This window comes from Falco peregrinus, chromosome 1 (assembly GCF_023634155.1).
Source record: "Falco peregrinus isolate bFalPer1 chromosome 1, bFalPer1.pri, whole genome shotgun sequence".
In the NCBI taxonomy this organism is placed as follows: domain Eukaryota; kingdom Metazoa; phylum Chordata; class Aves; order Falconiformes; family Falconidae; genus Falco; species Falco peregrinus.
In genome coordinates this window covers 129,863,543-129,876,557 of record NC_073721.1, presented here as the reverse complement: position 1 = coordinate 129,876,557, position 13,015 = coordinate 129,863,543, and the positions used below count along the sequence as shown (strand labels likewise).

Genomic DNA, 13,015 nt, shown 5'->3' with positions numbered 1-13,015 from the left:
GCTTCAGGCTAATGGATGTCCGTTCACCAGTTGTCTCCACAAGGACATTTTACAGTACCTTTTACACAAGCATCAAAATGTGCCAGAATGAAATATTTAGTTTTACATAAATTACTGCAAAGATGAACAGAACAAACCCAGGAAGAGAGCCTGATTGTTGCCAAGTGCTCAAACCACTGCTGGAAAAAAAAAAAGTCCCAAAGCACAGGACAGTGTTTCTAATCATCACACAATAACAACGCAGTGAGCAAGCATGCAGACAGAGAGGAATGCAGCATCACTGCAAATCCAACAAAGGCGTCCCCTCCATGTGCTTGTGGGACTACAGCTCGGGAAAATGGAAGAGAAAAGGCTTGACTTGGTATAATAAAGTCCAATCTCAGCTCTAATGTGTCCCAGCCTCTGAAGGAAAAGATTACTCCAGGCCACCTACATCTCCTCTGCCCATTCAAGACTATTAAGGCGAGGGTGACAATTGTCACACAGGGACCCTGAGGTTACAGATCTCACAGGAGCCAGGCTGTGGTCACAGAATGATCACATTAGCATTAGCCATTCCATGGAAAGTATTCCTATGTTGAGTTGTCATCCACATGTATTTCAACACTGTCTGATGAAAGGGATCAGCAAATGACAGCCCCTGTGCAGAGCAGAGAAAGTGAAACAATGCCTGAACCCCCAGGGGCATGTCCAGCCACCCACGCTGAATACAGTATGTGTCTTTAGTATGGAGCAGATGCACATAGGAACCTCCATCAAAGCTCAGGAACCCACCCCAAATGTAAGATCTCTCAAGGCTTTTTACTTAATAATGTTTATTTCAAATTAAAGCACCATACTTCTAACTCTTTGCTAGTAACTAAAAATTTAGGAAGAGATAGAAGACAACCAAGGAACCCAGGTCTGTGAGTGCTCACCTACAGAGCCAATGGCTCCATCAGGATCAGTCTCCTCAACAACAAACTCTCCCGCTGTCCTGGGCAGTCTCATCAGTGATGCTGGAGGTAGAATAGCCCAAGGCTATTTAATCCCATTTCACCTAGAGAGCCCAATAACGTACTATTTCCACTCACAGGCAAGACAGTAGATTTCAGAACCAAATAAAACTTCTTAGAATTCCTTCTTTTGCTGAGTTGTTGCTCTTCTTTTATAACTGCTACACTGTACAGGCTGCCTGTATAAAATCATTCAAAGCCTTGGAATGCACTTGGTAGATCCAAGCTGCTCTTCTTGATGGCATAAAAAAGCAAGCGCATGCCAAAATGACATTTTTACAATCCTTTTTTGAGAGCCACTGCAGTAGTCTTTTCCAGACAAACTGCTCTGAAACCTTCAGTGTATCAACAAGCCATGCAAAAAACATCACACATTCAGCATCCAAAAAATAAAGTACCTGCTACATACATCATCACTTTATCAGAAAAGGCAGCTGCCTCTGAGTTATAGGAACTGTGGTGGGACAGTCATGTCTGAAAATCCTCAAAACCTCAATCACTCCACCCATTTGAGCCAACTATAATGCTCTTTTGTAAAACACACAAGAAGAATAACCAGCTCATTGGTTCCCAACAGTGCCAACAATCCAATTAGTCATGAGTGGGATTATCAGATATTCTCTGTAAAGTCCCAAAATGTCAAATGAACCTTACTCTTCCTCCCTGATTCAGACAGATCTGATCTAAGTCACCTCTCTTACTGCCCCAGCCAGACAAAGACCAGGAGAAGACCTCTTATTATGGTGAGGTTCCAGTCAGAGCATCTCCAATTCTGCGCTAGTACATCGAGCATGAGCAAGCAGCAGCAAACCTCCCAGCAGAGAGAAGCCATTGCCAGGTAAAATTTGGTGGTCAGGATGCTAATGTTGTAAGGCCAGCGAATGAAACACATGGGTGGTGCCTATCTTTTCTTAATACAGTTCATAGCTGCTTACAAAATGGTTCTGTCATGGAGATTACATCAACCTTTCCCACCAGAGCCTTGTGCTCCTTTGTCTTACCCCACAGTCACCACAATCACTAGACCTTCGTCTTTCATGTCTTGTACTAGTTATTGGTGACAAACCTTTCTAAGTGAGTACCTGAGATTTGTGAGCATAGACATCACCAAAACCATTCTGCAAAGCACTTGAGAAATTCATGCTCAGGCAGTTTAGGCAGCAAGAGGGATTCTGATCTCAACAGAAATCAAGGAGCATCTAGGTAAGACTGTTGTGAGCTGCTTCAATACAAAACCTGGTGGCCCAGGTTAAAACATTAGAAGAAACAGTTTAATGCAGCCTGCCATGCCTTGCAGCAAGGTGGCTGAAGGCCCAGCGCTGCACATTGTTCCATCTTCACAGCTGTTGGGAAGTAACCTCCAGCAGAAGGCCGGTTACAGTTACATTTTAAACTTTTCTACCAATTTCTCAAGCCTGTGCCTAAGATGCAGGAAAAAAGTACAAACACCACATCCATTATACACCCATCACAAAGACACAGCAAGAGCATTTGTGTGCCCTTTGTTACAGGAGATTCAAGCCTTGCACAAAGGCAACATTTCACTTTTAAAGATTAAAGTTCAGTTAACAGTTACTGAGCTTAAACACAAAATTGCAAAAGGGGAGAATTATTCTTTTTTTCCTGGAAAAAAGGAACTGAATTATCTACAGCTGACCCTCACGACAACACATCCTGTGCTCACTTATTTGTGACACAACAGACTGCTCTCGGAGACGTTGCTCAAGATGGTGCAGATTCTCATACAACCACATGACGAGGGGAACCCGGGGACCGAGTGTGGTGCAATGTGGTGCCTAACATTTGTAAACTGGCAGAGGGATACGAGAACACTAGATGCAGAAACAGCCAAAACAAGTACCACAGCAGAGCAGAGCTTACAGACTTTGGAGAATATTAGAAGAAAAAAAAGAGGTGTTTCTGTTTACCAGCCACAGAATGTAACTCAAGATTCCAAGAAACTACATATTTAGAAAAAAACATGTTTGCTGACATTGTAACCCTGAGACAGACCATAATAGAGAAGTTAAAACATTTCATGCAGTGCCAGCCCCGTGGTTAGCAGTGGTGCAGACTACACTCAGGTCTGAGGGAGGCTGATGGGGCTGTAACTGCTCCAAAGCTTCCTGCAAGGACCCAGGTTGTGAGATGTCTGAAGAAAAGCTAATGGGAATCTCTTAAGAAGCTACTCCCACACAAGATCCATGACTAACAGACACGTAGAACCCCACCAAAAATTTTGTTGGTCTTAAGCCACTGCTCTGCTGTGGGATGAATCAATACTACAGTTAAGGAACATATGAAGACTACTACTTGTACCATATATACTCAGCAATGCACAGTTCTGCTTTGGAGAACATTCACACAACCAGTTCAAATTTAAACAACATTTAAAACAGTTAAAGACTAGCACAGAATAAAGCCCAAAACCTGCTCTCCAGGAATGGTGCAGAAGGTAAAGTCAATCATTTCCTACATTCATACTCATTACCTTCTCATATGTTATTTTTAGGTAAATAAATAAAAACTGGTAAGAAACTCTAGTGGAGCTGAATGTACATCTCAAAGCATTGAAAACCAACCCCAGCGTTGCCTTTTTAATAATAGGCATCATGTACAGACCTCGGCTAGTTTGTATGGCAAGATCAACTTCTCTCCTACTGTCACTGTCTTTCTGGTAACCAGGGCCTCAAACAGCATCTCTTCTTTCACCTAGAACAAAAATCTTGATGTTAATGATTATTCCAAGAATAAATTTTTAAAATATATTTTTATATTTGTATTGTGTAAACACTGTCACAAATTTAAAATAGATAAATTTGATTTAAAAAATTAAAACATTTTTGCCAGCCCTTGCAGAGTTAATGTTCAATGCATAAGAACAAGCTAGCCATTGGGAGGAGACAACTCAGCACGTAAATTCAGCATCAGAAATCAGACACCACGGTATTCAAGGGAATCTGATTTTCCCCATTCAGTCATCACATTTCGAGCAATTTCCCATTGGTTTCCTTTGTTCCTGGTGCAGCTTCTCCCTCCCACACTTTTCGTTGGCAAAAGAAGTCAACTTTCTAGTGTTGTCAAGATGACATCATTAAAAATTACTCAACAAATTAGCAAAACAGTGTAATCCCTTTAAGAGACATCTGAGAGCAGGGTTTTTTCAGGGTGGGGAGGAATTAGGAGGAGGAAGAAACCTTTGGAAAAGCATCTGATATTTACTCTGCTATTCACACCTGATACCCAGTCCCTAAAGACACCAGCTCCCAGGGGGCAGGAAGGCCACAATCTCTGATCAGCCACAACAGAAAGCAGTTAGCAGGGGGGAAAAAAAAAAAAAAATCATTTGTGTAAACACAGGTGCTTCAGCAAGTAGGTTACCAGTGCCAACAAATTAAGCAGTACATGCCACAAACTGATGGGAGAAAGCCTCTTTTCCAACCAGTTTCAGGTCCCTCTTATTTTGATGTTCCCTGGAGAAATTCAGAAGCATGCCCTCTCTAGCAGAATAGACAACAATACACTTGGACATAAGTTAGAGGGAAACAGTTTCCGGTTTGATGCAGATGATTGGAAACTTAGTGGTTTATGTACTTTGACTCATTGGTTTAATCCAGTAATTAGTATGAAGAGCAATGCAAACACCACAGTGGAACTTATGAAATCTCACAAACCATCACAATAATGATGCTGTTCTGTACAAAAAACTACTTTGTACCAAAAATATCATCATGGGAGTCTCCCTGATAAGCTCCAGTGCATTTTATATAATTGACTTTTTACTGCAACCCTCACTAATAAGAACTTGTTGCCATGGTGTGGAAAGTACAAAACACATAGTCACTTGTGTATGACCTTCACCTACTAGCAAGTTCTACGTCACTGGAAATCAAACATCAACACCTTGAGGTTCGTTTTAGTCCTCAGCAATATTCTAGAGCCCCCAGTTCCCATGATCTGCATTTACCTTTCAAGCTCGAGAGGAATTTTTCTGGTTCATGTGAAAATCCACTGCAAGTTTTCACATTTGGTTTCTGTTCCTCTACATTCAGCAAAACAGTTTTGTGGTTTTTTTTTTTATTTCAGTTCTGCAGGCAAAATGTGGACACTTTTCCAGCAGCTTGCAACTGCGGGACCATCAACTTCCCTCCCTCAGCTGCACAGCTTGCAAGTTTTACACCATCCTTTTCCCACTTCAGGGATGCTGCAAATCCTCAGCCTGCAAGCTGGCTTTTTTTAATTATCAAAGGCAACAAGGCAGAGGGGTATCAGATGGTTACTAATCAAAACAGCCCAATGTAATGTTCCTAAACAATATAAATACTTCCAAGTCTCAGAATTGTCAGCAAACATGGGCATTTTAAACAACTACCCGTGCTGTCCTTCACCATCCCCATCTAACTTTTACCCTGGTTTCCTTCTCCCTCTGCACTCTTGATGGACAAGACCTGCAGATGTACATCCTTCATCTCCAGACCTGCTGTGAGCTGACCTGGAGGGCTCACATCAAATCAGCTTCTCATACAAAAACACACTTGGCAAGGATGGGAAGGTAATCCCTGCATCTCCCTGGGTCTCTGCCTGCAATTTACCACCCAGCAGAGCTTGATCTTGATTGCTTCATCACCTCTGAGAGCCAACACCACAGGTACAGCCAAATTATCCTAATCTTCATTTAAGGACACAGCTTGAAGATGGCTGACTCCTGATGCCAATGAGGAGCCATAGGAGCTTTCTAAAGATAAACTTGGCGCATGTCAATGTCTAAGGACACCTGGTGCATGGAGACTCTTGCAACTTCCCCACTCTGAGTGCATTATGCTTACTGGAGGAAGAAGCATAGGATGTACAAATAGACACAAAAAGAATCCTAACAGATTAGCAAAGAGGAGAACATGACTTTTTTTTTCGTGCCCTGGGAGTTACACTTCTATCTTACATTTCATGGGTTTTTGCTTTTTGGTGCTAAAGGGCAAGTCCTGCTTTCCCTTATAAAAAAAGCTACACGGCCTGTAGGAGTTCATATCTTGATTACAGGGACAAAATACAGATTTAAGACTTCACTGCCACATTCAAGTTGAACCAACCCTGAGAGGGCTGTATGACTAGAGCTCTAAAACCCAGTGAAGAATGGCCAGCAACACTGCCATGGCCATAAAAGTCAGCGGTGTGTGGTGGGGAGCAGCCAGCCAGCAGGCTCCCACAAGGGCTGGGCTCCAGCCAAGGCAGGCGGAGACTGCTTCTCCAGTAATGCTGGGGTATTATGTTATAGCAGCTGAAGAAAAACGAACCATTTCCAAATTGAGAGCAAGAAAACATCACTTTTTGTCTCTCCTCACATATTTGAGAAAAGAATTACAGTGCTGAGTGCTCATTCAAAAGCTGCCTGGTGTAGACTAACAGAAAATAAATTCAGATTTCTATCAGTTCTTCTCAAAAATGATCTGAACCTTTTCTTCAGACTTTCTTTCAAACAACCAGAAAGTTATCTGACTTGAGTTCTGGCTCAGACCTTTGCATTCGATGAAGATGTTCCTGCTCATTGCAGGGGGCTGGGCTAGATAAACTTCAGAGGTCCCTTCCAACCCGTTCTACCATTCTATGATCCCCAAAACTTTATCTGGAAAATGGATCCAGAAGGGAAGGCTGGATTCAAGCACTGCCTGCCTTGTAATTTCCACCTTCCGTTTGCTCCCCAATTACTTTCCAAGATGTTTACCACAAGAAGTGCAATGTCTGCAGGATCCCTCTGGTAAGCTAAAGACAATTTTTTAGTAGAAAAAGAACTTGAACGCATAAATCTCCCACAGAGATAGACATTAGCTCCAAAAGCTAACATCATCGATGCAAAAAGAGATCTGGAAAAACTAATTTAGGACACTTGTTAACTTAGATTTACCTTCATTTGCATTGAGGCTGGCTACCTAAGCCTAAAAACCGAACATAAAAGTGCTCCACTGAGCAAAGACAGAATTTGCCTTCTTTAACAATCCATCCATGGGAATAATTTACAGTATTACTAAATACACACGATTAAAACGTTCCTGCTTTTCTAATGGGAAAAAAAAAAAAGTCTCTCAAGGTCAACTGACCCTAGATCACTTCTAATAGACTGATTTTGTTAATAAATCCACAAATGAGCCTTTCCACTTTTTCCCAGAAACACAAGTATTTTCCCCAGTTTTACACAACCCTCTACAATTCCTGCAGAGGACCCGTGACATTTGCAGCACATGCACAGGACTCCACATCTGCTCAATCCATCAGGCAGCCTCGCCATCACACTATGGCACGGCATTTCAGCAAAGTTTAAACAAAGGCCATGAAAGACCTGCCAAAAGCCTCACATAATCCACACACTATGTCTATTCTTGGAAAAAAAAAAATGGAATCAGGGTCTTACTGTAAATGAAACTATGATCTGCAGAATCTGGCCAAAATCCTATATTGCAGCTTACTTATTCAACAAAAGCTGGTCTAAATGTTTTAATAAACCGAAAACATATTGGATGGGGTTGTTGATATCTAAGAAAAATCAAATCCATCACAGATCCTCATCTCCCACATGCCTTCAAAAAATTTGCATATTAGCTTCATTTATAGGGATGCAAATATCGCTATAGAGAGGAAGAATAGTTGTTCAGTGTTGTTGCACGAGCTGCTGCAGCAGGGAAATTCCCCCAGATGTCCTTAAAGGCTCAGAGGCTCCAAGGTAAACCAGCTTGCTCAGGATAATTTGGGCCAGACTTTCCCTGAGAGGGGGAAAACACCTCAGCTTTCCATAAGTTTTTCATTTCAGCCAGGCTGTTGTCTTCTGTCCTCCCCATGAAGGCTACCGCCCATCGGTGCCGTGAAGGAGGACCTTTGCATCCCCTCTTCTTCGCTGGTCTCAGAGATGGCCAATTCAGCTCCTGCTTCTCAGAACCTTCCCACCAAGTCCAGATGGATTTTTTTCTTCTATTTTCCATGTGAAATCTTTGAGTGAATAAATCCAGCAAGTCATTTAAGGAAAACAAAACGCAAAGTAAGAATCAGATCAGAGAAGAGCTGGTTTTTTCCATCAATTTGCTATGCTCAAGACTGTCAAACACTTAGTGGCTGTATAAAAAGAAGTTCAACTATTTGTCAACTGATATTACTTTTATTCTGAGATGATTTTTCATTCTTAGCAAGTAATGTCTGGATCTAGAGAGGGGATTAATAACTTTTTCAAGCCAATTCATATTTTTAGCAACAATGGTGTGAAAAGCGAAACTGTATCCTGTTAAGAGTTGTAAGTAGCTAACGAATAAAGTGCATTAGATGCTCTTTGAAACGGTGTTTCATCTGTGAACCCTTTAGTCCTCCCTTTTGATCAGATATGAATAAGCATTACAAGATCTATTCAGGTCTGCAAAGAAAAAGAAACCAAGTGTTTCAGACAAAGAGATCAAGCCTCTTCTCTACGTATGTTTGGGGTTGGGATTTTTTGACATATTGTTGACACTGTCTGCAAGTGAGCATGGTGTCCATGCTCTGTGCTGTACCAGACCATGGCACTAAGGCACCAATGGATCTATACGGCTGAACCGATGCATCATTTCACATGTACACGTGCAAAAAATAACCCGATACCTTACAGCACGCAGATGTTGCAGAAGGGTTTGTTTGCAGAAGAAAGCCAGGGCAAAGACCCAAAGCCTGGAACTTTTCCAGATCTCCAAGTCACTCTCTTATTCAAAGCTTTTTTAAAACACAATTACTTCTTAAATGACTTGGCAGTCTTGTTACGGCCATTTTAACAGGGTAACATCAACAATATTCTCCTCCAAACTCTTATTTTCCTTCTGTTTATTTCTGCAGTCCCCAAGGCCAAGATGCAAAGAGTATCCAGCTGCTTACACCCATATTTTACAGAAGCTTTTCCCTCCCTGAATTCAAAGCATTAAAGAAATGCTATGAAAATCGGTGAGAGCCAATGCCCAAGTTCTTTAGGTAGTGAGAGAGCGCAACTGTCATTTAAGAGAAGGAATGGGAAGAGCATCGTGTGTACAAAGTTACCTTCTGATGCTATCAAAAAATTAGCAAAAATTAACCTTCCATGCTGTCCAGCAAGTACAAAGGAATAAAGATAATAGCTGTTTTAACCAACTACAAGTATAACATCTCAGTATTCTTTGGAGTTACTAGTGGTTTTGAGCATCTCAAGACAAGTGAGATGGCAAGGAGAGTTCTGGCCACCTATATCCACATCAAGAGGTGTTGAGCTCCACTTCTGAACACGCAAGGCAAGTGCAGGACAAGTTCGCTCACTGAAGTGAAGACTCTTCTCATGAAGAAGTAATGCCACAGCTTCCTAACTCGCTTGGGCTAACAGAGCAGCTCTCCTAAGAATTTACTTAGTTCTTTTGCACAGATTCACAGAAATACACAGGATACAGACCTGGGCCATCCAGGCTGAGACCTGGAAAGCCTTCCCAAACGATACTGGCACAGCAGTGACTCACAAAGTGCTTTTGGTAAAGGGTCTTAAACAGAGCATCCAAAGGTTTACAAAAGAACTAAATAAACGTATGGATAATAGATCCATGAATATGTACTAAAGGGATGAGATGCAGTCTCCAGCATCTCTAATACAACGTTTGTGGATGCTGGCAGGGTAACAGCAGAACAGCAAAACACAGTCAGTGAGCTCAGCACCTTCTTCAGCCACCACCTGGACCAGAAGAGTGGGCTGATGGTCTTAGAACTGCTCTAGTTTCTTACACAAGTATTGCAACAGATTTCAAGAACATCAGGGAATTCTGGTGAGGGAGTTGGCAATTGAAGAAACTACTGCATTCAATGGAATGTCTGCTTTCCACCTAGAACTGGTCTGCGTTCTTTCAAATTTTAACCACAGAAACAGTATTTTCTGTCAAACCTGAAGTAGGGGGAAAAACCCCACATGAAAAACCTCTTTAAAAAAATCTTCATTACTTTTCACTGGCAAACATGAACAGCCCTTTGAATGTTAACACGAGAACTTTCCAGTGAAACAGAAAATAAATTCTATAAATATATATAAAATTCTATAAATAAATATAAAATAGAGGTGGCTCACTTGGTGTGAACGTTACAGGACAGAAAGCGAAGGCTTACCTCCAGCAAGTCCGACACAATAGGTAGTATTTCAGGGTTACAAATATCGATGGAGTCATCCCGATAAGTCTTCTTTTTGTAACGGATGTTACCCAGGTGTAGTATCGCCGATAAGAGAGAGAAAATTCTAAAGAAAATAGACAGAATTCCTTTTCACTTGGTTGTTTTTTCTTAAAGCTAATGAAAAAGCAAACCACATCCCCAAATATCCAAGTGCTGTCTTCGTGCTTGACTCATTCCCGTTTTCAATCCGAAGCAGTTTGTGTCTCAAATCTTCAAATATTTCTTCAAAAATGATGTTCAAATGAAGCATATAGTTTGCCTCATGTAAAAAAATATTTTCACTTAATCGAGTACTAAACTTGCATTGGTACAGCTTTCTTGAAAATCATTTAACACATCAAACCCATGGTCATGAAGTGGCACCCTATATTATAATAAAAAAAGAAATCCTCGAGTAACCTAGATACTCAGATTAAATATCTGTCATGCAATTGCCCAAATTAAGGGGGAGACTAGACTCAGACATGCAGGTGATCCTTCTTAGTCCCCTGGCGCATGCGTTTGTCACCTTCTCAGATCTAGTCCCAGGTAGGCAGCCTGTATAACAAAGCATAAATGTTTTTTATAATATATAAGCATACTGAGACAGAGAAAAGATGTTACCCTTCAAGCAAATTTATCCAGCTGATTTTTCTTTTTTCTATTCTTTTTTGGTATTTGGTCTCTCCTCCAAAAAAATAGCTCTTTGAGACTATCAAGTCACAGCTGACTTCAGCTATAAACTCTGTTTGTCCCTATTTCCACATTTTCTGGGGAGCTGAAAATAAGTAATATCAAATTAGATTCTTCACCGTGCCACCAGCTTGTCTGGACAACACACCTCCACCTCTCCAAGCCAGTCCTTTCTTTTCTCTAAAACAGGGATACTGATTCCTTATCGTGAACTACAGGGATGCAATTATACAAATTTCTCTTCTGTAACTATTTCCATAAAGGTGAAAACCCATGTTTTGCTATAAACAATCACTTATAAAAGTATAGTAATACTTAAAATGTCCTTCCTTTTTATAATCAGCTGGAGGTGGTTACTTCTTTGTGTTACAGTTGTACAACATAGAGCAGAACAAATTTGCTCGTATAGCAAAGAATCCAATGTATTTTTTGACAAGCACAATTCACTATGAGAAATACATGAACTTGTGTGCCAAGAACAGTTATTGCACAGTATATTAAAAGCATGAATTGATGAAATCCACCTCTGTTCAGTCCTGACACTTACTGGTTGCTTTACTCTGTCAATTGAAACTCCCCTATTGTACCCTAAAGTGTCTTCAGAAAACCCTTGTTGCTGAAACCTGATTCCTGAAAGGTAAGGAAGCACGGTGACATATAAACATATTTACACTAGAAGTACGTATACTTGGTTTTATCCACATGTGTGGAACAGATAGAGAAAAAGCAGTCTTAATTTCATAACTGGTTCATTGCAAGCTAGGAATAAGGGATGAGCTTATGTAAAAATAGACATTGCTGGGTGAAAATTTCTTGTGGGAGCAGAAGGCAGGACGTCTGACAGTTAAGGGTTTCTAAATGCTGGCTCAGAAACATGTTAAAAAGCAAGAAAACCGGTGTTTAAAAGAACAGGAGATAATCCACTGAGGTGGGTGGGGGGGGCGAGAAAAAAAAGCTGTATGTTAGCATCTTAAACATCATTTACCCAAGTTGATGAACAGGGTTTCAAGTGCCATTAATACAAAGCAGTAATTCTCTGTTCCCACATAAACATCCAGGATTTCAGACAGAAAGGAACCACATTCATTAAATTATTGTTTGAACATTCTGACTTGAAAAAGCACAAGATTTCTCATTGTGTCCAGCTGCTGATGTGTTTTTCAGCGATACTTATGCCATCAAAACAATACTCACTTTGAGGTCATTTTTTTTAATACATATTTTTCTAGGCCTGTTACTAACCTTAGTAACATATTTGTCAAATTCATTCAAACCTACTTAAGACTTTCAAGCCAACAATTAACAGGGAGGAATTGCTTTGTGGTTTTGGTTGAAGATAGCCCTCATATGAAGCAGTAATTCTTTGCAGTCAGTGGCAGGCAGTATTGCAACCCAACTAAGAAGTCCCATTTTCCAGCCAGCACCTTCCAGTGAATTTGTGAACAAAGGCCAGTTGGAAACAAATCTACAGAACTGGCAAGCACATGCAAAAAATTTAGTATGTTGACTAATAATGAGGATTTCTGATTAAAACAGGATCTGGATTCATGACATGCGGAGTAAGGCAGGACTATTAATGAATGGCTGAAAAAATACTCCAAGGTGCCAATTTCCTGCCAACGCTCCATTTGCATAAAGAGAATCGTTAGCTACAGTAATGAAGGACATTTTTTGTGTATATCTTTAGATTTTGTTTACTCCTTCATTGTATGAACGGTCAAGTGTTATTGTTCATAGAACGGTTTGGGTTAGCGGGGACCGTAATGGTCACCCAGTCCCACCCGTGCCAGGGGCAGGGACACCCCCCCCAGCCCAGGCTGCCCCCAGCCCCGTCCAGCCTGGCCTTGGGCACTGCCAGGGATGGGGCACCCACAGCCTCTCCGGGCAGCCTGTGCTAGTGCCTCGCTAATTATTTCTTCTGACCAGCCCGATACGTTATGTGGAGCACAACAGTTACATTAGCTGAAGCCCGGTAAACAACCTCACTGATTATGGAGGTTATATCAACTAATACCATCCTCAAGCTACTGATATGGAAAACAAACTCACTGTCTGCGAGTCTTGGGAAGAAACCCCACCATCTCCATTGCTAGTTGTAACCGCTCAAAGTCATGCTTCAAGTCCTCTCCTTCCACGGAAAAGCAGTCCTGCGGGGTTCAAGCAGA

General features: G+C 41.2%; 1 protein-coding gene across 10 annotated transcripts in view; it reads right to left on the bottom strand.

The window, feature by feature from the left end:
- The window catches only part of MYO9A (myosin IXA), a 184,219-nt gene that overhangs the window by 94,915 nt on the left and 76,289 nt on the right, over window positions 1-13,015 (bottom strand). For all 10 annotated transcript variants that reach the window (XM_055818976.1, XM_055818992.1, XM_055819003.1 and 7 more), the window contains 3 exons: window positions 12,900-12,997; window positions 10,116-10,242; window positions 3,618-3,707 (listed from right to left, as the gene is read on the bottom strand). In XM_055818976.1, the coding sequence (XP_055674951.1) occupies window positions 3,618-3,707; window positions 10,116-10,242; window positions 12,900-12,997 (315 nt within the window). The remainder of the gene's footprint in view (window positions 1-3,617; window positions 3,708-10,115; window positions 10,243-12,899; window positions 12,998-13,015) is intronic.